This window comes from Paramisgurnus dabryanus, chromosome 9 (genome assembly GCF_030506205.2).
Source record: "Paramisgurnus dabryanus chromosome 9, PD_genome_1.1, whole genome shotgun sequence".
Lineage (NCBI taxonomy): Eukaryota > Metazoa > Chordata > Actinopteri > Cypriniformes > Cobitidae > Paramisgurnus > Paramisgurnus dabryanus.
Genome location: NC_133345.1, coordinates 39,408,080 through 39,429,986, shown reverse-complemented (window position 1 = coordinate 39,429,986; position 21,907 = coordinate 39,408,080). Strand labels below are relative to the sequence as shown.

Sequence of the window (21,907 nt, the reverse complement as noted above, 5' to 3'; positions counted from 1 at the left end):
AAAGTAGTCACACTAACCTGTTGGCTAGGCTGGTGGTAAAAACATACAAGATTTGCTGAGTTGGGCGAGAATGCAGGTCTGGGCGAATACCGGGTCCGTGACCAGAGCCCAAACCTGGACCTCCTGGATCATTTACAGGACCAGTTGTAGATGAACCAGAGTGAGCCTGACTAGGACACATCACATGCTCTCCTAAATGAGTGTCAGAAGAGAAAAAGGAAGACAGAAGAAAAGCAAAGGGATAAATATATAAGGAATTTGATCTTGTTACAAATATTTTAGTGCCAAAATACATTTTACTGCACTGAGTGTAGTCAATTATAGAATACACATAGCTAATATGGACCAGAAACTAAATCACCAGTAATCTGAAAGTTTTAGAAAGCACTGGTTTATTAAATCAAAATCATATATGTAAAAATTAATGTAGACTTACAAGTCTACCATAACAAAATTACCATGGTATAATGGCGGTATCAGACTGTATTTTACAAAAATAAGGTTTGTTTGTGCATAAAATATGTGTGTGCATTGTGTGTGTGTGTATATATATATATATATATATATATATATATATATATATATATATATATATATATATATATATATTTATTTATTTAGATTTTGATATATTTTATATTATCTATAAATAAAAATAAAAAATGCAACAAAATTTTTTTCTTAAATATATGCATATATGTGTGTATTTTTTATATAAATAATAATTACACACAACACACATTTTCCATTGCTTAGTACCCCACGGCTTGGGTCGGGTCAGCTTACTTTTGGGGGCTTTTCCACTGGGCACAGTACGTAGTACCCAATACTTTTTTTTAGTACCACCTCAGTTGAGGTTCCAAGCGAGCTGAGCTGATACTGAAACGTGACGTGAAAACACTGAAGAGCACTGATTGGTCTGAGATAATCGTGACTAGCGTTATGCTAAACGCAAGCTTTCCCCCTGCTTTTGCTGTCTCGAGTAAACCTGTTGTCATCTGCGCTTTATTGTAAGTTCCCAAACTCCATTTTAGCAGTGAAAAACACCCACAGGCTGAGAATCAGGAACACCATACCAATCTTCTTAATATTTTGCAAAAGCATGTTACAGTATTCAGAAATGTACAACAGCAAAACCATCAAAAGTCAATGAGAAATTTGTTCTGTCCCAGAATCTCAGTGTCAGTGTCTTCCTGCTGCTCTAACCACAAGCCTTCATCCACATCACAGGCAACCTAAACAGAGCATAAACCCTCTTGACAACACACCATATAAGTCACACCACAGTCCAACTACTCTGGGGTCCTGCTCTTCCTCATACTCTTCCTCCTCATTTACCACCTCTTCTTCATACCTCCTCTGCCTTTCAGACGGTTTCCATACATTGTTTGTTTAAACACACAACACACATGTACACTTTGTGCTGGTTTATATTGTGCATAGTTATTAAAAGAAACATCATTACAAAAAAGTGTAAAGAATTTTTAGTTGTTATGTTTCCTATGTGGTAAATGTGTTGTACTTGCGTTTAACTTCTGACACCTGTCTGTAGAATTTTGCCATCATGGTGTGAAATGTGTGTTAGTGAGTAAGAAGCTTGTGTTTAGTTTTGCGAACAAAGGTGTCTAACTACCTTAAATTGTTTAAGGTTTTGCCAAAAGAGAGAATGATTTGACAAATGGGCTTTGGAAATTGAGTATTTAGTTCAGAAAATTGTGTTTAGTGTTTTATCAATTTAGAAGGACTGTAGGATGTTTACTGTAAAAAAAAGACGACTAATGTTCCGGAAAACCACAAGGAGGAGCTAAATCCCACAGAAACACTTTCCAAATCTTCGCTTCACGAGTTTCTGATAGGTTGCCATTTACATCAATAAGTTATGTGGGCAGATATGAAACCCTGAAGATTAGTGAAAAATACAAAAAACAAACAGGCCATTTACTGTTAAAGTCACATGAAATGAAAATGGGAAATTTTATTAAAAATAGGGGAACATATCAAAGTTACATAACTACATCATTAAACCTTCAATCATTTTAAATTTCTGCTACATTTTAACCAGACAAGGTTAAGGTTAGACCATTAGATATATTATGTTTGAAAGGGCAATACTAAGTCATATTAGTGTGATGATATGTTTACTGTATGTGGGGTGTGTGCAGGTAATGTTTCATGACACACCTCAGTCACATGATCACACAGATGAAGAAACCGAGACCTTTAATGCTGCTGCATAGCAGGCTGAAACTAAAAGTTTACATCTCCCTGATTTTTAATACTACATGATGTTACCTGATGCTTTTGTGTTAGTTGTTTAGAGGTTTCTTGTTTGTCCTGAGCCATTAATTAAACTGTTCACTAATCTTCAGAAAAATCCTTCAGGTCCTGCAAAATCTTAGCTTTTCATGAATCCTGCTGACTTCTTGAGCATCACTGAATGTTTATATCTATCGTAATAGTTGTGCATGAGTCTCTTGATTGTCCTCAATATGAAAAGATGAATCTCAACATGTCAGGAATTAGACAAACATAAAGGGGCAGTTTCCAGGGTTTAGATTTATCCAGAACTTAGGTACATATTAGGACATTTTAGTAGTTTTTACAAACATACCTTACGAAAAAAAATACTGGTGTGCATCTTGAGGCAAATCAATAGCACTGATATACAGGCACTTTTTTCCACTTTGTTTGCATGTACATTCTATATTATCTGAACCAAACTTCTGTGTATGCCACAGCCAGGGTTGCCAGATTCAAGTATCAAAACCATCCCAATGGACATTCAGAACTAGCTCAAAAGCATCTCAATGGCTTTCATCTTTAATCCGTAGAAAAAAATTAACTCACTGAAACAATTTAAAAGTACCCCAAAACTTAAGTCCGCAAAAAAAGCAGAGGACTTGGCAACGCAGCACACAGCATCTCTCGTCGAGTTCACGCTTTATCTCTGGATGAATGTACAAACTCAGTACAACGCGTGACTCCGTTACCTTAATAATGCGTGTTGCCATTTACTTGCTATTTTATGTTTTTGTAACGTGAATAATGTGATGTGTAAATAAGAGGTAAATTTAAGATTTAAGCCCAATTCTTCTGCGCGAGTATGTGCTCTCAATCTGCACAAACTGCTTAAACTTCGGCAGCAAATAAGGTGATTTTAAATGTAAAACATAACCCACCAAACTGGTTAGTGATTTGACATCGTTACCACAACAGCTGGACATGATTTTCATAATTTCATTCACTGCGACCCTGTTCACAGTGGTGTGAAAATTTTTTTCACGTTTTAACAGGGGTGCAAACTTGTCACCTTTTTGTCAGGGGTGGGGCCCCTTATTTTCAAAAATGTATCGGATCTAGACGGATGACAAGAATGACCTATTTTGGATTCAAAATGAAAGGTGACAAGTTTGCACCCCTGTTAAAACGTGACAAAAATTTTCACACCACTGTATGTTAAGATGCAAGATGTTTTTAAATTAAGACAGCTCAAACATGCATTTTAGTCTGGGAAACCATCCATAAATTGTTTAAACAGGGCTCAACGCAAAAAAAAAATTCTACTGGCCCGGTCGGGCCAGTGGTTCAGGTTTTCACTTGCCCTGCCAAAATTTTCACTGGCCCCACCAAAAAATATTTTTGTGTCACATATTAAAAATAATAATTCAAAAGTCAAATATAATTGTACACATTGTATTCATCATTAGCCTGTCAGGGCTATGGTCTCAGATATTTCAGCATAAAAACTGCACAAAAGATAATTCATAAATAAAATCTTGTTGCAAGAACATTAATTAATCCATATTACTAAAACAGTGGTATTACATTTTATACAGTGGTGTTTTTGTTTCTGCCAGCACGCTAATAAAGTGGATTGCCTTAATCTAAGTTCTAAAGAACCTCAAAAAAAGTGTCTGTGAATCTATAATTATAAATCTTTAGAAAATTTTATAATAGGTCAAAATCATTGTGTGATGGAAACAAACAGAAGTATGGAAAATATATCCGGCATATATTTCCATGCAGTTCTATCCATTTTAACAAATAGTGGAGCATTTAGCAGACTATTTCTTTAACGCCAGCGGCGACGTCCGCATTTTTTATGATTTTCACAAAAGTTTAATGCTGATCCCTCTGCTTTTAAACAAAATACAGTTTCATCCAATCTTCATTTTTATTCATCACCTCTCAAATATGGGTGGGCTTTTAAGGATGTTTGTTAGAGATCAGATAATATCAGTGAATGCTCCAGTGTTTTATAAGTTGGGTAAGCGCGCCACCTACTGGGTAATAGAGGAAATATAGATTGCCTTAAAGTGAAAATAAACCCCTGGTCAGAGCCTGACTCCGCCCACTGGCAATATTTGAAAAATGCAAGAAAAGTGGGCAGATCCCAACGGAGATAGAGGGGACGAACTAAGCTCGTAGCAAGTGTGTGGTGAGATCATAACAAGGGCGTGGTGAGCTTGAACCTGCTTACGTCACGAGTCATTTTTTGGACCCAACATCCAATAGGAAAATTCAACTGCGGTAGCCACCGTTCAACCTGAAGAGGGCAGCACTCAGACGTTTTTACACCAGTATTGAAACACTTTATATCCAAATGTCAAAAAAACTTACTAAAATCAATGAACAGCACAAATAAAGCATCATTCTTACAGATCATTAACTAAAAAAAGTTGGTTTAGGGTTTAGTTACTCTTTAAACTCACATCGGTGGGGAAAGAGTTAACTATTAGTAAAGACATTAAACCAAATATTTCTTACCTCCGACATGCAATATCTGTGTGGTACTGAGATCCCACATAAGCTCTGTTTTTATTTTTTTAAGCAAGTCAATACACCGTTCGAATTCTCCTCATTCATACGTCTCGCCTTTAAGTTCAGTGGACCAGATGAAGCGTTATCAGACTTTTCTGATGGGCTTCAACGTTTTGTTTGCGGTAGTTGCTGGTCCTAATAAAAAAGGATCCAGACTTGTCTGCTAAACCTGGAAATTGACGGAAAAACTGGTCGAAACATGGCATCGTTTCTTTCGTCGTATTTTATTTAAGTAAATGTATGCTTCCGATATGCTAAAAAAAGTTAAAGTTTGGCCTTATAATCGGAGGGCGCCGGCGCCTCCGCCATCTTAACGTATCTTTGCTCTAACTTACTACTACCAGCTGAGTTTCACGCAAAACATGCAACAGTCACCACAACAACCAATAAGGTAAGATAAACTTTATGATATTGCTTAGAAGTTTACGTTCGCGCCGCTTAAAATGCGTAAGAGTACATACAGACAAACAGCCGCAGACAGAAAAAATATTTTTGTGACTGAGGGTGAAGCACTGGCCCTATTGGGCAAGTGACAATACAATTTACTGGCCCTGAGCTTCTCTAACACTGGCAACCGGGCAGTCCCTTATGTCGAGCCCTGTTAAACATATACGTTTCTTTCATTACAAAATTCAATGTGATCTAATTAGAATGATTTTTCAAATAGATGACTTGGTGCAGCCAATAGTAGCTCAGATCACAGAACTAATTTAATACTGTTGAAAAATCATCTCAAGGTGAAGCCACCTAGTGGATAACTGCAGAAATATGGATTGTCATAAAAACTTCATTAACAGGGAAGCGTTTTCTCTTAATCAACGAGATTACTTGTCCCTGGCGTGGAAAGAGTTAAAAAGCTGTTTCATAATATGACAAAGAACATTTTCTCAAAACCTACGCAATGGTTGACTACACTAAGGAAAATTAAAAACTTCTTTATTCACAACATAATTCCTAAAGTTCTCTAAACTTTTTAACGGTAACGCAAGTTTGGCTTAACCTAAAAACAATGGGCAGACTTAACAGAACCTAAATATGTATTATAAAGGCACAGGCGAGTTCTGTTGTCGCTTTTAATGTGTTTGCTGCTCTATTATAAATGACAGCAGTCCAGTTGTGGCAGTTAGGGGTAGTATGTTAAAAAAGATATCTGTACCCTCTTTGATTTCCTCTGATACAGAAGAATGGAGGGCGTACACACACTCCAGAGTTGTGGTCACCAACTGACAGATGCACATCCACACATACAACACACAAACTCTCGCTCCCACACACACACACACACACACACACACACACACACACACACACACACACACACACACACAGTACATGAGAGGTGTGATGTTGGATAGGAAATGATTGTTATCTGAGGGCCGGCCAATAGCTTCATTTAACTGTTTTCAGGTCTCGCTTAAAACTTATTCACTAACAGTTGGACGATTATTAACCCATGTCTGCTTTTTATTATTAAGTTCTCTTCACAATTAGTGAATCTAGTACATCTATATGTACATTATACTTTAACTTCAATGAATAAACCCTTTTCTTAATTGATGGTTTACGCTCAAGCTACATCATACATCTATGTATGTAACCATGGATTTTAAAATCAACTTGAAACCTAAATGGGAGCCAGTTTAAGGACTCCAGAATAGGAGAGATGTGCTCACCTTGCCTGGATCTTTTGCGGAGTTTTGGACATGTAATTTGTTTAGGGTAGATTTATGGCACTTTCCATTGCATAGTACCACACGGTTTGGTTTAGTTTGGGTCGGGTCAGCTTACTTTTGGGAGCTTTTCCATTGGGTGCAGTACGTAGTACCCAATACTTTTATTCGTACCACCTCGGTTGGGTTTCCAAGCGACCTGAGCTGATACCAAACGTGACGCGAAAACACTGTAGATCACTGATTGGTCCTAGAGAATCGTCACTACCAGCATCATCGCTATAATGTAAAAGATTAGCTTAAGTGCTAGCTTGCGCTTGAGCAAACATGTTGTCATCTGTGCTTTATTGTAAGTTCCCAAACTTCCTTTTAGCGATAAAACATCCACAGGTTGAGAATCAGAAACACCATAACAATTTTTTCCAGATTTGCAGTTTGTAGCGGCACATTCGCGACGCACACGTCCGCAGATATGCTTAAATGCAACTTCAATGAGGCTCAGCGGAGTGTTTGAATGGAAACTGTCTTGTGAGACAGAGGTATTAATGGTGATAAACGCGATGAGCACTATTTGTGGTGGCCAATTTTTATTTTGTGGCGGACTGAAAAAATAAATAAATGTATGGGAATGTACAACGACGCTCTCACTTGTATGATGTCACAGCAGTAGGCAGCGCAAATATAACGACACGCCTATAATCCCTTCCACTGCGAAGTGATAGCAAATTCGATGGAAAAGCTAACCACGCCAAAGTGAGATGAGCTGACCCGACCCAAACTAAACTAAACCATGGGGTACTAATGCAATGGAAAAGTGCCAGACAAATGAATTAAAAAAAAATTCAGTCACAGAGTAAGATAACATGGAGCACAATCATGCAATGTTTCTAAGATGAAACTTTTTTTTTGACCATATTTTGGACTTGAGGATTTAATGTTAAAAATTGTAAATTTTTGCCCTTTTTGGAAGTGTCATGAATAATAATGTTGAGCTCTGCTCTAATTACTCTATATACCATATAAATATGCATAAAATGAGAAAGTTTACTCCAGCATGCAGCATTGTTGTCATTTATGATTGAATAAAATTAATCAACAAAGCCGACCAATCGGGTGGTGACCTTATCCTTACGCATTAAAGCTTGTTTCCTTAAGGCCAGTGTGAACACTTGGCAAAAAAGATCTTAATAAAATGCTTTCTTTTTTGGTCCAGAACAAAGTAACCAAAGGAACCAAACTACAAGTACTAATCTAAAATCTTCTGTTTAAATGCTTGAATTGTCTTTATGACAAATGTAAATAGTTTGCACACTGTAAAAAATACTTTGCTGCCTTAAAATTTTTTGTTTAATCAACTCAGATTTACAAGTCATTTCAACTTACTATTATTTATCTTGACTAGAGATGAGTTGTTATAACTACAGATGAGTTGTTATAACTTATAAAATTAAGTTGACTTTTCTCAACTATATTTTATAAGTTGTGACAACTCATCTCTATTGACATGACTTGTAAATCTTTGTTAATTTAACAAAAAAATTTAAGGCAGCAAAGTTTTTTTTACAGTGACGTTTTCAGTTTAACACCCAGATCTTGCTATCTTTTGTTAAGAAGTGTGCAACCCACATTTCCCTTGAAAAAAAAAAGACTAAAAAAAGTATTGTTCCCTCCCTCATCTCAGGCAACCACGGTTATATACCTCGGTTAACCAAAAGTCATAACCAAAGAACCCTAAGAAAAGAGTTTGTTAATTAAAAGTAGTTTTGTGCTACAGTGTGAAGAAGAGGTGACTTAAGAATAGAGAACAGGTTTGGGTTAATAATTATCCAACTATTAAAGCATTAGTTTTAAGCAAGAACTCAGGAATATTCAGGAAAGTCTTAATTTAGAGTTAATTGGACACCATTAACATTTAGTTCTCTGTGTTAATATTTGTTAAATGTTATTAAGAGAGAATGACTATTTGTGTGGTACTACAGCCCTATAAAACCCATCCTGAGCAAAGCATTATAAGATTGTAATTCATTCATTCATTCTTATATTTTTTGTTATAATAATTAGAAGTTCATGTTCCTAAAAGCTGAGGTCGGGTACATACAATGAACTCACACAGTAAATAATCACATCACAGGGGCTGTAACAAAATAAAGGAGTAGTGACCACAGCAAAATAAGATCAATGAAAAGGTCAACATAGCAGCAGTCCAGAATGTCACATCATCAATACAGGAGGTGGCGTTGGATAACTTCATTGGCTGAGAAACAGACAGAGTTAAGTTGTTTATAGTCTTTTTTGCACCTATGCTGCCACCGCAAACAAATGTTGTCATCATTTGTTGACATTATGGATTTTAAACTGATCAAAAACAGATTACAACCTCTTTTCAGAGCTGTTCAGTTCACTCAATAAAGCATTAAAACCTGCAAACCTGGAAGTCTTAAAAGATTAGTCCACTTATATAAGGAAAATTTTCTTGATAATTTACTCACTCCCATGTCTTCCAAGATGTTTATGTGTTTTTTAGTCAAAAAAAAAATCAGTGTTTTCAGAAAAACATTTCAGGATTTTTCTCCATATAGTGGGACTTCAATTGAACCGAACGGTTTGAAGGTCCAAATTGTAGTTTCAATGCAGCTTCAAATGGCTCTAAACAATCCCAACCAAGGCATAAGGGTCTTCCACTGATCTATATAAATGACTGGATTGCGCATAACGTCACAATTGTGAAGCCACCGCGCCACCATGTTGGTTTGCCCAAACATTCTATTAAATCAATGGACGTTATCAGATTTTTATGATAAAACATCTCGGTAACACTTTATTTTACGATGTCTTTGTTACACACGTTACATGAAATTATTATAGTAATAACAGTTAATTATGCATAATTACATGCAACTAATCCTAAACCAAACCCTAATCCTAACCCCAACCCTACAGTAAGTACATGTTGTTGATGATTATTACTTAGTACTTAGTACCAACATCTCTTTACTAGTCTCCGTTTTTATATCTGAAGTCTCTCTGTACATTATTACAACGCAAACATCCTAAGTATGTACATAGTTATTTACTGAAAGTTTTACATTTTGCTTTTTAAACAGTAAATTAGTATACATTCATCTTTATTACAGTATCAGATAAGCGGACAGACCGCAACATGTTTATTATAAATGACAAACGTGCTCATTCGAAAATCTAAATAAATAATCATGCTTTTTACCGTATGTGCATGCAATAATTTGCTAGTTTTTATAATTATGTTATCTAATCTTACAAGTTACCTAAACTTATTCAGAGAAATAACCGAAATAACGCTGATTGTGTAGCTTAATGTCAAAAAACTTTATTTATACCCGTGTGATTAACAGAATGCAGCAGACACACTCACCTTAACGGTTTTTAATAAATCCCTTATCCTGCCTGATTAAAACATAAACATTGCAAATAACACCAGAATTAACAATTAACTTACGTACACATATCCTAAAAATTAACCTTGTGTAACTGATACGCTGTAAAGCAAGTGAATTTTGATCATGATTTTGAATGTAAGTCAATGACGCCCTCTGCCCCTTGGGCTAACCAAGTTGGCCGCTCGAATTCTGCGCTGGTTTCACCTCACGCTGTTACGTTAAGCGTTCTATGCACAATCCAGTCATTTATATAGATCAGTGGTCTTATCTAGCGTCATTTTCGCCAAAAAACATAGAAATGTGTACTTTTACCACAACCTATTGTCTTGCACTAGCCTTGGGATGCCCATGTGCGACCTTACGCATTACGTAATCCGTCAAAAGGTCACGCATGACGTAAGCAAAACTACCGGTTCAGTGTTTACAAGTGTTTACAGACGTTATTGTATGTGGAATAATGCTAATTAATGTCTTTGTGGTGTCAGTTTATTGTTTAAAATGGTCTGTAAGGGTGCATTTTGCATACGACAAGCGACCCTTTCAATGTGATTATGTAATATGCAAGGTCGCCCATGCACATCCCAGTGCTAGTGCAAGAATAAAATTCTTTGGCAAAAATGACAACGGTTTTGTTGGACTAGACACTTGCCTTAGTTGGGATTGTTTAGAGCCCTTTGAATCTGCACTGAAACTGCTATTTGAACCTTCAAACCGTTGGGTTTAATTGAAGTCCACTATATGGAGAAAAATCCTGAAATGTTTTCCTCAAAAAACTTAATTTCTTTTTGACTGTAGAAATAAAAGACATAAATATCTTGGATGACATGGGGGTGCGTAAATTATCAGGACATTTTCTTATGAAAGTGGAATAATCCTTTAATGCATCCTGCTTATGCGGACAGGCAAAGTATAATGGGTAATTTTACGTCTTGTAAATGAGGTGGATAGAGTTTATTGAGGGAAAACTCAGTTAATGGTCTATTAGTTGTAGAAAATGATCATAATAAAGCTATAATATGTGCTTTTTAGGTCATAATAAACAGCCAATATGCTAGTAGTATGCATGCTAATAAGCATCTTGTTAATAATGATCATGTGCACGTTAATATAATATCACAATTACTGTAGTAGACTTTAAGACTTAAGCCCTGATTTCACAGACAGGGTCACAAATAGTCTATAGAAGACACCCTTATTAGACCTCACAACAGTGTTTATGTACAGGACTGGCAGGGTGTAATATGTATTTGTGTACTCACGATGTGTGGTAGATAGAGGTTTCTCATCCTCTTCCTCGGTTTCAGCCCCAGAGCACCATTCATCACCACTGTACGGCTGTTTTCTCTCCAACACACACCGGCGTTTGCTGCGCATCACGCCCTCTACTGGACAACATTAAGAAAAACACACACACAGACAGGCAAAATTATGCAAACATATTTCAAATGAGCATACAATTCAACACACTTTCTTTAAGTGGACATCCACAAACCAACTCATAAACAGAACTGAACTGTGGTTAGTATTTTGTGTTCATGTTAAAACTGAAAGTTAACTCTGAACACACTATGCTCCAAAAATGTAAGGCATTTGTAGGGTATGTCAGGCCTTCAAAACCTTAAAATATCTCCTAACCTTGAAGACCAGACACAGTAAGAAAGAGAAAAGAGAGACAAAGCAAGCCAAGGGTGTTGGGTGGTGGTGTCCTCGGCTTGTGCACGCCGTGTTGGCGGCGGGTAGAGATAAAGAGCTGACCTTTTCTGCATCCTCTTTTGTTCCCAGCAGACATCAGTTTACGTAAATGAGTGAGTCAGCTCTCTCTCTCTGGTTTACTTTCTCTTTAATCATTGGCCCTTTCCAGGTGTGGCAATCGAGTGGTCTGAAGTGGATGGGTGACTTGCATTTCATTTGAATGTCTTTTTGTTTGCTTTACTGCCGTGTGAACAATATTTACAGAGAGAGAGAGAGAGAAAGGAAAAGAGAGAGAGAGAGAGAGAGAGAGAGAGAGAGAGAGAGAGAGAGAGAGAGAGAGAGAGAGAGAGAGAGAGAGAGAGAGTCTGGCTGAGATAGAACTAGACATTGATGGAAAGATTCTCCTTAAAAACTCGTCCCATTTCCTCTCTGCTCCATTCCATACAGGCCGTTACAACTAGGGATGCACCGAATCCAGATTTTTTAGGTTCGGCCGAATCCCGAATCCACCGTTTAAGATTCGGCCGAATCCGAAACCGAATCCTATCGCATCCTTATTCCATTAACACAGTAAAACACATTAATGAAGTAAACAACGTCCACAGCAGTGTATTTTTCATTTTATTTAATTTTAACTGTACATTATGCCAGGATGACAAGTTGGAAAAACTATTTTGACATTACCATAAGCCTATGCATAATGAAAGCGATGCGTTGCGACACGCTCGTTTTTACAATAATGCTGAAGCAAGCAGCTCCGCGCTGAAAACTATATTTAACTTTGAGTGAGAAGCTCCGCTCGTCAATGTCAGGTTTCACACGGCCGTCCAATTACAGTGGAGTAGGGGCGGGAGATTACCACAGCAACCAACCGGCTTACAGCTGAAGCATCACAGCTACCAAGCGCTCGGCTGAAAAACAGCTGGCATTTGGCGTCCTCAAGGCGTTTTCAGCCGTGTTTAAAAGTTTTGGTGTGTCCAGCCCCTAAGGCTCACCGAAAGAAAAAGCTCATCTCCACGTCAGCACCCGATGTGTGTAATCAACGGCCGCGTTACGTCGACCAGCGTAGCGCAAGCCTATAGGGTTCGGTTCGGTGGAAAAAAAATCTAGGATTCGGCCGAATCCGAACCCCGTCAAAAAGCCCAGTATTCGGCCGAATCCGAATCCGAATCCTGGATTCGGTGCATCCCTAGTTACAACCAAAGTTATTATTGTTAACAAAATAACTATAGAATTTCCATTACTTTTTCAAGTAATATAAGTGTGAGAATTGTAAAAATATCTTTGTTAACTTGTAACAAAATGCACAAAACTCAAACTACAAATATTGTATATTATGTATGTGTATTCCGCGTAATGTTAATAAGTGGGCGTGGCCAACTCAGCACTCCCGCATGTTAATCTGATGGTACATTTACACGGGGCGAAAGCGTTAATGCTTCTCATTTACTTGTTATAGTTGTGCGTAGGTCCTACGGTGTAGGTTCCGCGTCGGTTTTCATTTATACTTTTGCGTCGTCGTCCGCGTCAATGTGCAAACACCCGTGCAGACCGCAGGTAGGCAGTATCCACGCGTGTGACCACAGTAGCAGCGCAACCATCAAAGAAGAAGAAGCTTGGCAAGTTAACCCACAAACGAAGAAGAAACAGCAACTTGTTGTGTATGATTCGAGAAGACCAGCAATGACGTAAGTAAATAAACAGCCACTTTTGTTGCAGTTTGAGTTAAATCACTCCTTAACTTGGCTCATCTTTGTTTTCACCATCGCAAACAGAAATATCTATGACACAGTTTTTTTACCTGACGGGAGGGGTTCTATTGGACCAATCACAACGCTTGCAGTCCGTGTAGGACTGACGCGCTGTAAAAAACGCAGAGGCTACAGATAACCTTACGCATGACTATAAATCGGGCTTAAAGCCGCCTTTCCACTGCACACGACATACGGAAACGACAGTCGGAGTTCTCCCCCTAGTGGCAGTCGTAATGAAGTTTCAGTTTAATCGTATATGGGAGGGATCTCATTCCAGCGCAAGAGGCTTCATTCTAATATATTTACCATGGTGGAATAAATAAATGAATGCAAATGAATGAAACAATAAACAGCTATGCATATATGACAAAGATTGACAATATTTTTTTGAGAGAACATATGAAGACAAGATTAAAATAATAACATACACAAATTAAATGAATAATGTATTTATTATCAGTAATCAAAAGTTAATTTAAAGGATTCAATTGTTACTAATAAAGTTAAACAAAAAGGATGAATAATTTTTACCTCTCACACAGTTTATGATTAGAATACATTGAAATACCTCACTTCCGGTCAGCATATCGCAATAGTTAAAAATTTTTAATGGATCCAACGCTCAAAACGGATCCGATATTTACGCATCCGCAGGTGGTCGGCACTTCACGCAGCCCCTTTGCGACTCTCCATAGGAAATGAATGACTTCCGGTTTAACGGCTGTCGTTTGTCGTGTGCAGTGGAAAGGCGGCTTAATGGCTGATGTCATACATTGCCGAACTGATTTGTGGATCCGTTAACATCACATCACTGCCATTGCTCGGAGCAGAAGTTGAACATTACTCAACTTTTCAATTGCCAACGCGTGCATCAGCCAATCAGATCGCCTTATGCAAATGACCTAGTGCGAGTAGGCCAATTACATTTATGCAAGAACAGAGCATGTGTTGTGGCCACTGTGATTGGCTGTTGACCACGCTTCACACAAGCTTTCCATCACGGTACAGTCACACGGGGCGTAAGCATTAACGCTTCATGGAAGGCATGTTTGAAGCGTGGTCAACAGCCAATCAAAGTGTCCGCATTCCGCAACACATGCTCCTCTGTTCTCCGGTCTTGAATAAACGTAATTGGCTGGCGCGCACTAGGTCAGTTGCATAAGGCGATCTGAGAAATGCCGCAACCAACAACAGTTAAGCGATGCTGACGGATCCACAATTCCGTTCTGCAACGCATCACCCATTCAAAGTCAATGAGACGGGTTAACTGTACGTTCACACCACCACAGACTTGAGCTTCCAAAGTTACCGAAAGTCATTCATTTACAATGGAAGCTGGCTTCTCTCAGAGGCAAGGAGCGTCAAATCCACCGGCGTCGCGTTTTGGGTGACCATAGCATTAATCAGGAAGTTGAACGAAGCTCAACTGGAACCAAATGAAATATAGCCTAGACATTCTTCGCTGGTTGATTCCGGAGAAACATACAATGTAAACTTTTGTTCCAACCAAAACATTAATTCCCAGAAAACAGACTTCAGAGCGGCCAAAGCGTCAACAAGCTTCCCCGTACTTTTTGGCAAGCATCCTTGACCGGGCGGCCTGAGCTTCTTTGGAAGCTCAAGTCTGTGGCGGTGTGAAAGTCCAGTAACGCTTACACCCTGAAAATCTGGTTGCAGCACACACATAAAGAGAATCTTGTCAGATATTCTTCTCTTAAATCTTAAACATGCTCACACTACAAGATTTTAAAATCATGGAGCATCACAAACTACATCATGACACATTTATTATTACTTTTAATGTTTACATTTGTTAGTTAGTATGCTAGCAGCTCTCTACACGTACCCAGTGTGTTTAAAACCAATGTAATTTCTCCTCAGTTCTTGAGGCAACAATCATGATGCATTTTCACAGACGTGCTATTCACAGAGTCGTGTTGTTTCCACACTTTCACAAGCCGTTTCTTCACCTCCGTTGTCTACCGGACACGCATACCAGCTTGTTTTGCGGGCGCTTTTTCAAAAGGTCTGTCAATCACCTCCGTCTATCATTGGCTAAAGTAATGATGTAATCATCCTGATTTCAAATCCTAAATATAAAACATGTTTGATATGATGGGGCACGCAAATATGATATGACCTGCTCGCCAGCAAATCGGAAGGGGGAAGATTTGATCTGTAAACATCACACATTACATGATAATCTGAGGCGGACATCAGAACCGGGGTAAATGCGGGGCGATAATTTTGTAGTGTGCGCCCGGCTTAAAGTAAGTTTTGACTGACTATGACTGTAATTAGAAATTATGTAATAAAATTAAAGGTCAAATAAAACTGTTGACTATTAACGAGTGATTATAAAGCTGGTGATTAAAACGGACTTTTTCAACATCAACAATCAACCCAGTGTACAACCTTATATTCTACCGTTCATGCTTATGAAGCCATACAGGTGTGTGTGTGTGTGTGCGTCTTTGTTTGTGTGACAGAGAGGAGTTGCAGTGCTATTACAGGAAGCCCAGATGACTCAGTTCCTTAGACTCTATTGCCCCGTTATTTCCCCTAATCTCTACTCTCTCTCTCTCTCTCTCTCTCTCTCTCTTTCTCTCTCAACATTCATAAAGCAATGGGTGAATGGAAATAAATTAAGAATAGCACAATGAACCAAACAAATAGAAACAGCATATACTGTACAAACACAGTGAAAAGAAAAACACGCCTCCGCGATACAAGAAAATAAAGAGGTTATTGCTTTTAATATTGGACAGATACTGTCTGTGTGAATCGCATGAAACCTTTCAAGAATGTCGGGACAAACTTTACCACGATCAAAAGATGAAAATAAGAAAGTCTATTTTTACATTTTTGCATTATTTCATTAAGTCATACTGTGGGGTTTTTATTGTTCTTTGTCTATGTGGTCTTTTTAATATGTTTAAAGACAAGCCATGGGCAAATTCATCATTTAACACCATTCCCGAGTATTTTCTACATCAAATTAGAGACAGTTATATAAAGATTAAACACCGCAATCTAGATGACAATTTGAAATGTAAGTAACCATTGTATGAACCAAAAACACTTTACCACCAGCAGCACCCACAGACTTGATAGAGTAGGCAGGTGCTCTGCTTTTTGTTTACGGATGTGACATAATAATGACGCAAAGATGAATAGCAGCAAACTCATATTCCCCGCAAACATTGATAATAAATACACTTATCAAATAGAGATCTGTATATTTTTGTTGTAACTTTTGTACTTATGGTTGTAATCTATTTATTATTGATTTTCAATCCCAGAACACCTGTGTCAAGGATGGTACTGGTAAACTGCAGTTAACAGGTCAGGTGTGAACAAAACCTTTCTTGTAAATCAGTGCTGCCAGTTTACCAGTAAGAGAGGTTGTAAGATTACCAGCATTTAGAACGGACAACGTCAGACTTTGCTGACAGCTTCGGGCCAATCACAATGTTTTGATACAGATTAGGGCTGCACAATAAATCGCATGTGATTGCAGTATTGCCAACTTGGCGACATTGTCGCTAGATTTAGCGTCTTTTCAGACCCCTTTAGCGACTTATTTTCAAAAAAGCGACTAGCGACAAATCTAGTGACTTTTTCTGCCGTTGTTGGAGACTTTTGGAGACTTTTTGACTTGAAAGCACTAACATTCACTCTTCTCAACGAGCAGCTAACGCTTTTTCCGTGGGCTCCACCCCCATCCCAAAGCACTCACAGGCGGTCTAGTCCTCGTGCCAGCAGAGTCTCTCCCAGCTGCAGTCATGGCAGGAGATCTTGTTCATATCTCCCCATCCATACGGCATAATCGTGCATGCGGGAAGCCGGAGCTGCCTGATCCCGCGATGGCTTACATTTATGGCGGGATGTAAATAAATGGTCTTTCAATAAAATAAATCACTGTACAAAAATAAATGTATTTGAGTGAGCTGAGCAGCAGCACCTTCAGACAAAGTGAACGGAGTTGACGGATTAATGAGCTATATACGTTACCTGCAATTTAATATAAACATATTTCGTTTCATGAGAACAGAAGCAGATAAATGAACGAGAAAACATTTTTATTCATTCATGTGTATTCAAATTATTTTGTGACCGTTTATAGAGAAAGAGAATCTCGAAAAAGCCAATGTAGTAAGAATGCAAATACGACGTGATGACGTCACTGTTATGCTAATGACGCAGTGACATAATCTAGCGACTTTCCAAGCAAGCTTTAGCTACTTTCCATTGAAAAAAGTTGGCAACACTGTGTGATTGTCATGCGCATCTCATTAGTAATGCCGGTTCCTTGATTAGTATTAAATCACCATCAGCTGTTTTCAGATGGAGCGGCATTTACTACACAGAGTCGTAGTTCACTGACAATCAGGGCAATTTCACATTAATTATCCGCATGCGATACAGACCAGGTTGAACTATGGCTTTGTGTAGTAAATGCCGCTCCATCTGAAAGCAGCTGATGGTGATTTACTACTAATCAAGGAACCGGCATTACTGACGAGATGCGCATGATATCGAATGTGATTTATCTTGCAGCCCTAATAAAGATGACGCGTTTATGCACACACTGTTTACGGATGTTTCCACACACACAGTGCATAAAAAAGTCAAGCACATTTCTTCACCAAAGTAATATAAAATAGCTTACCATCTATTTGCCGAATTGTCGACGTCCTTAGCACATCCTCTGTAAGCCTAATGTGCAAACAGTACTGTTGTTTAAAGAACACCTATTTTCCGATTCACGTTTTTAAATTTCCTTTGGTGTACAAGTGTGTATTAGTACATGTTAACGATATTCAAAAGGTACACACCCCAAAGTAAACAATGACACGAGTTATCGTCTTCAACGTAAATCTCTTCTTGGACTACGACAAACACACGGATTGTAGGCAACAGTTTCTTCCTGGAATTGGTGATGTTGACAAGACAGACATTATCATAATTCCTCCCGCTTGGACTCAGCCTAAGTGAAAGCTAAGTGAACTCCTGTTAGCAACCAAATCTTTTAAACATGGTAAGGAGCGTCACATTTTCGGCTGACGTCAGAGGTAATCAGACCAATCACAATGTAGAGATTGGCTGGACACAGTGCTTTTCAAATCCGTGCATTTCAGGAAGAGAGTGAAGTCTGGAGCTACAAAAATGTACGGTATGTGTAAAATAATGTTTTTTTTTTAACCATAAACCACGCCAACACATTGTATTATACCAAATACACAAAATAACTTTGTTTTTTTAGCAATGAAATAGGTGCTCTTTAAGACGCAAGTTCCGTTTGACGTCGCCTAATACAATAATGTTAGGTCATGAGCAACTTCATTCATGGTAATATACAGAAATGACTGTGTAAAAAAGGCTAGTAAATTGAGTTAAATTGAAAACTGACTTGATCACTCAAATTATAAATCACCATTATAAGCTTATAGTGGTGAATTATGGTAAAATAAAACTGAAAACTGAATTTGTATGTACATTTATTTTTTTTACCAAAAAGTTTTGGATTGCAGTTGAAACTTGAAACAAAACATTTTAGAAAGTAAAACCTCATGTTTGCTTATGTCTACAAAACTAATTTCAGGCATTTAAGCATGAAGCTAAAAATATAGTTCTGTTTTTATGCATAAATAAGGATCTGCGTACAGTGCACGTGACACATATTTCGTCATCTGAAAAGCGTGGGGCTTCCATTGGAAACAATTGAAAACATATGCCGGCCACCGACATAAACGCCCTGGCGTACACGCCCCCTAAACCTTTAAATCTTTAGGTTTATAAGACAATGAATTCAGCTCTCTCTAAAATCACGCTCTAAAGGTCACGTTCTTCCTGATCCCATTTTAAAACCCTAGTTAGTGTGTAATGTTGCTATAATAGCATAAATAATACCTGTAAAATGATAAAGCTCAAAGTTCACTGCCAGGCGATTTATTTTCTTCAATAGAATTTCCCTTTCAAAGCCTACAGTGAACGGCCGGTTTGGACTACAGCCCTCTACTTCCTGATTTAATGACGTCACTAGAACAGTTTTTTGACTAAACTCCGCCCACAGGAATACGTCAGTCGCCAGCTAAGCTAACGGCAAGCTAAGCTGCTATCGAATCACAACACACTAAACAAACTACACAATCAGAAACCTCTGAAGGAGGGACTTCATAGAACAAGGAAGACATCAGCCCGTTTTGAGGACAATAAAACAGCGGATTAAAGATAAGTAAATTGTGTGGAAAATACCGCGTTTTTACACGTGAAACATGAACACATGTTATATTGCGCTCTGTTAACACAATTAAAGCTTCAAAAACACAGAAAGAACAGGACCCTTAATGTCACACTCCACATACTGGCTCTAAAAATAATATTTAGCTAAATGTATTTTTATTGTTTTTATATTTTAGCTTTCAGGTTTAAAGTGAAATTTGTCCTGAAGATCTGTGTTTACGAGATTTACCAATTTTGACAGCTTATGGGAAGCGGTGTGTGTTCTTGTACGTGTGTGTATGTGTGTGCACTGAAGGGCCTGCTGAGATCCAGGAACTTGTTGCGTCGACTTCTCTCTCTCCCCCACGGTTTTTCCGCCCACTCTATGCAACTTCCTGTCTGTGCGCACACAGTCTCTCTGTATCCCTGCTCGATTAGTGAGTGACAAACGCACACAACAGGATGACCAACAGGAAAACCCAAACACTGCCTGCACGCGTGTTTCACACGAGCAGTTCCAGGAGCAGAACCGTCTGCATAGGCATACAAACGCACGTGTGCTCAGAAAGGTCAGGGCATTTTGGGGTTGCTGAAAACAGTTTCACGTTTACTGTGTTTCCAGTTGAAAGGGGAATTACAGAACTTTGGTCTTTCTCAGGCTGTTGATCACAAGATACAGTACGACAATATATGAGTAATATGAATATGCTCATGTAAACTTTTGATTGAGTCTGGTCCACATTGGTGCTTTTTCAGTTTGGCTTTTTTTGTGGCCGGTCACACAAACATACTCTTGCATTCATTAATCTCAATGAAAACCAATAGCGTAGGCCAAAAACGTTCCAGACGGACTAGTAAATGCGTGAAGCCAATCAGATTCCTGATTTGAGAGCCACCATGCCCCTTTGTGCGCAATAGCCCAAGATGGTTAGTGAGCTGACTGCGGGTGGCATTAGTGCATGACTTGAGACTAGTATTATACCTACCTTTGACATCAGGCTCCAACACAGGAGTGATTGACTCTCTTTGGTCTCCTGTATCCATGGAGACGCTCCTTTCCCTCTTGGCCTTGGTCTTCATTATCCCACCTACTCCAACGCCAGCGCTTGATTGACTGAGGCTCTTCAATCCAGGGTTGCCAGGAGAAATCTGGTTGGATTTGGCTCCATGGTTCCCGGACCCACTGCTCTTTGTACCCTGGGTGCCAGCAGGTCCTTGCTGCTGCGCTTGGTTTACATTAGGAAGCTGTGATTGGGCCCCACTAGTCACTTGCTTGCCATGATTGGTGAGTTTATTTTCTGAGTGCATTTGATTGGCCGGTGGTGGAGAGGAAACTGAGGGGTTTGGGTTGCAGCAATATGTTGCGTCTGTCTGTCAGTGAGACCTGCGCTGCAAACAGACAGACTGCTAAAGAAAGACAAAAAGAGAGATGAAGACCGTGTAAGTATGGCTTCGACCATGTAAATGGAGTACAATGGTAATAATGTGGCATTGGAAACTTTCCTATACCATTTACATCACTTTTTACACGGATTTATGTTTATTAGACATGACAACTATGTATTTTTGCATTACTCAAACAGATGTTGATGGGTTCTGTCTTGTTATTGAGGGGTGCTGTTAAACTTCACTTTATTCCCAATGTTATATTTCCATTCAGAAGTAATAGCTTGTATGAAGGTTGCTTCAGGTTTCATTTACTTACCTCACTGGGATGAAGATCCAACAAACAAGAACATTCCGATGTCTCTTCACTTCACAAGCACTGATCTGTAACACACAAGGAGATTTTGAATTATGGTGACACTTTTAATGCTATTAATCTTATATAACACAAACAATAAAAAAACTAATTTTGAACCAGAAATTACCACTTAATTTGGATAGTGCACAATAGACATTTTACTAACTATAAGTAACTTTGTCAACTGTTAGTCTGGTCGTCTACCATAAGAGTATTAGTAGACTGTCTGTGTAATATCCATAAGCACTTTATTTGATTATTCGTTCGGTGTGTTGGCATTCGATTTTCAATTTTGAGGTTCAAATATTCTTTTCAACAACATTATTAGCGTTAATACAGACCCTCTGCCAAGCATGAAGTCACACATACATATACAGGAGTATGTAGGCCAAGAGAGGTATTGCAATTTGTCACAATGCGCATGTCTTGGGTACCCGTACAAGTGAAATGATGTATACTTGGCAAAGCTGTGCATTCGACTCTGTGGGTACACATGTAAAAAAAAATACGAATATTTGGGCCTTTAAGGAAACCACGTTTTTTTATATTTTACTATGTGCTTACCATCTAACTTGACAAATTAAT

At 38.4% G+C, this 21,907-nt stretch overlaps 1 protein-coding gene across 3 annotated transcripts in view; it reads right to left on the bottom strand.

The window, feature by feature from the left end:
- bcl9l (bcl9 like) overlaps positions 1–21,907 on the bottom strand; it is a 73,187-nt gene that overhangs the window by 5,974 nt on the left and 45,306 nt on the right. The window contains exons 2-5 of one of the 3 annotated variants that reach the window (XM_065282771.2): positions 21,284–21,348; positions 20,565–20,985; positions 11,167–11,289; positions 18–192 (exon numbers count right to left, since the gene is read on the bottom strand). In XM_065282771.2, the coding sequence (XP_065138843.1) occupies positions 18–192; positions 11,167–11,289; positions 20,565–20,886 (620 nt within the window). In that variant the 5' untranslated portion in view covers positions 20,887–20,985; positions 21,284–21,348. Of the gene's footprint in view, positions 1–17; positions 193–11,166; positions 11,293–20,564; positions 20,986–21,283; positions 21,349–21,907 lie in introns of all 3 variants that reach the window. The other 2 variants (XM_065282768.2, XM_065282769.2) reach the window with 2 other exon arrangements.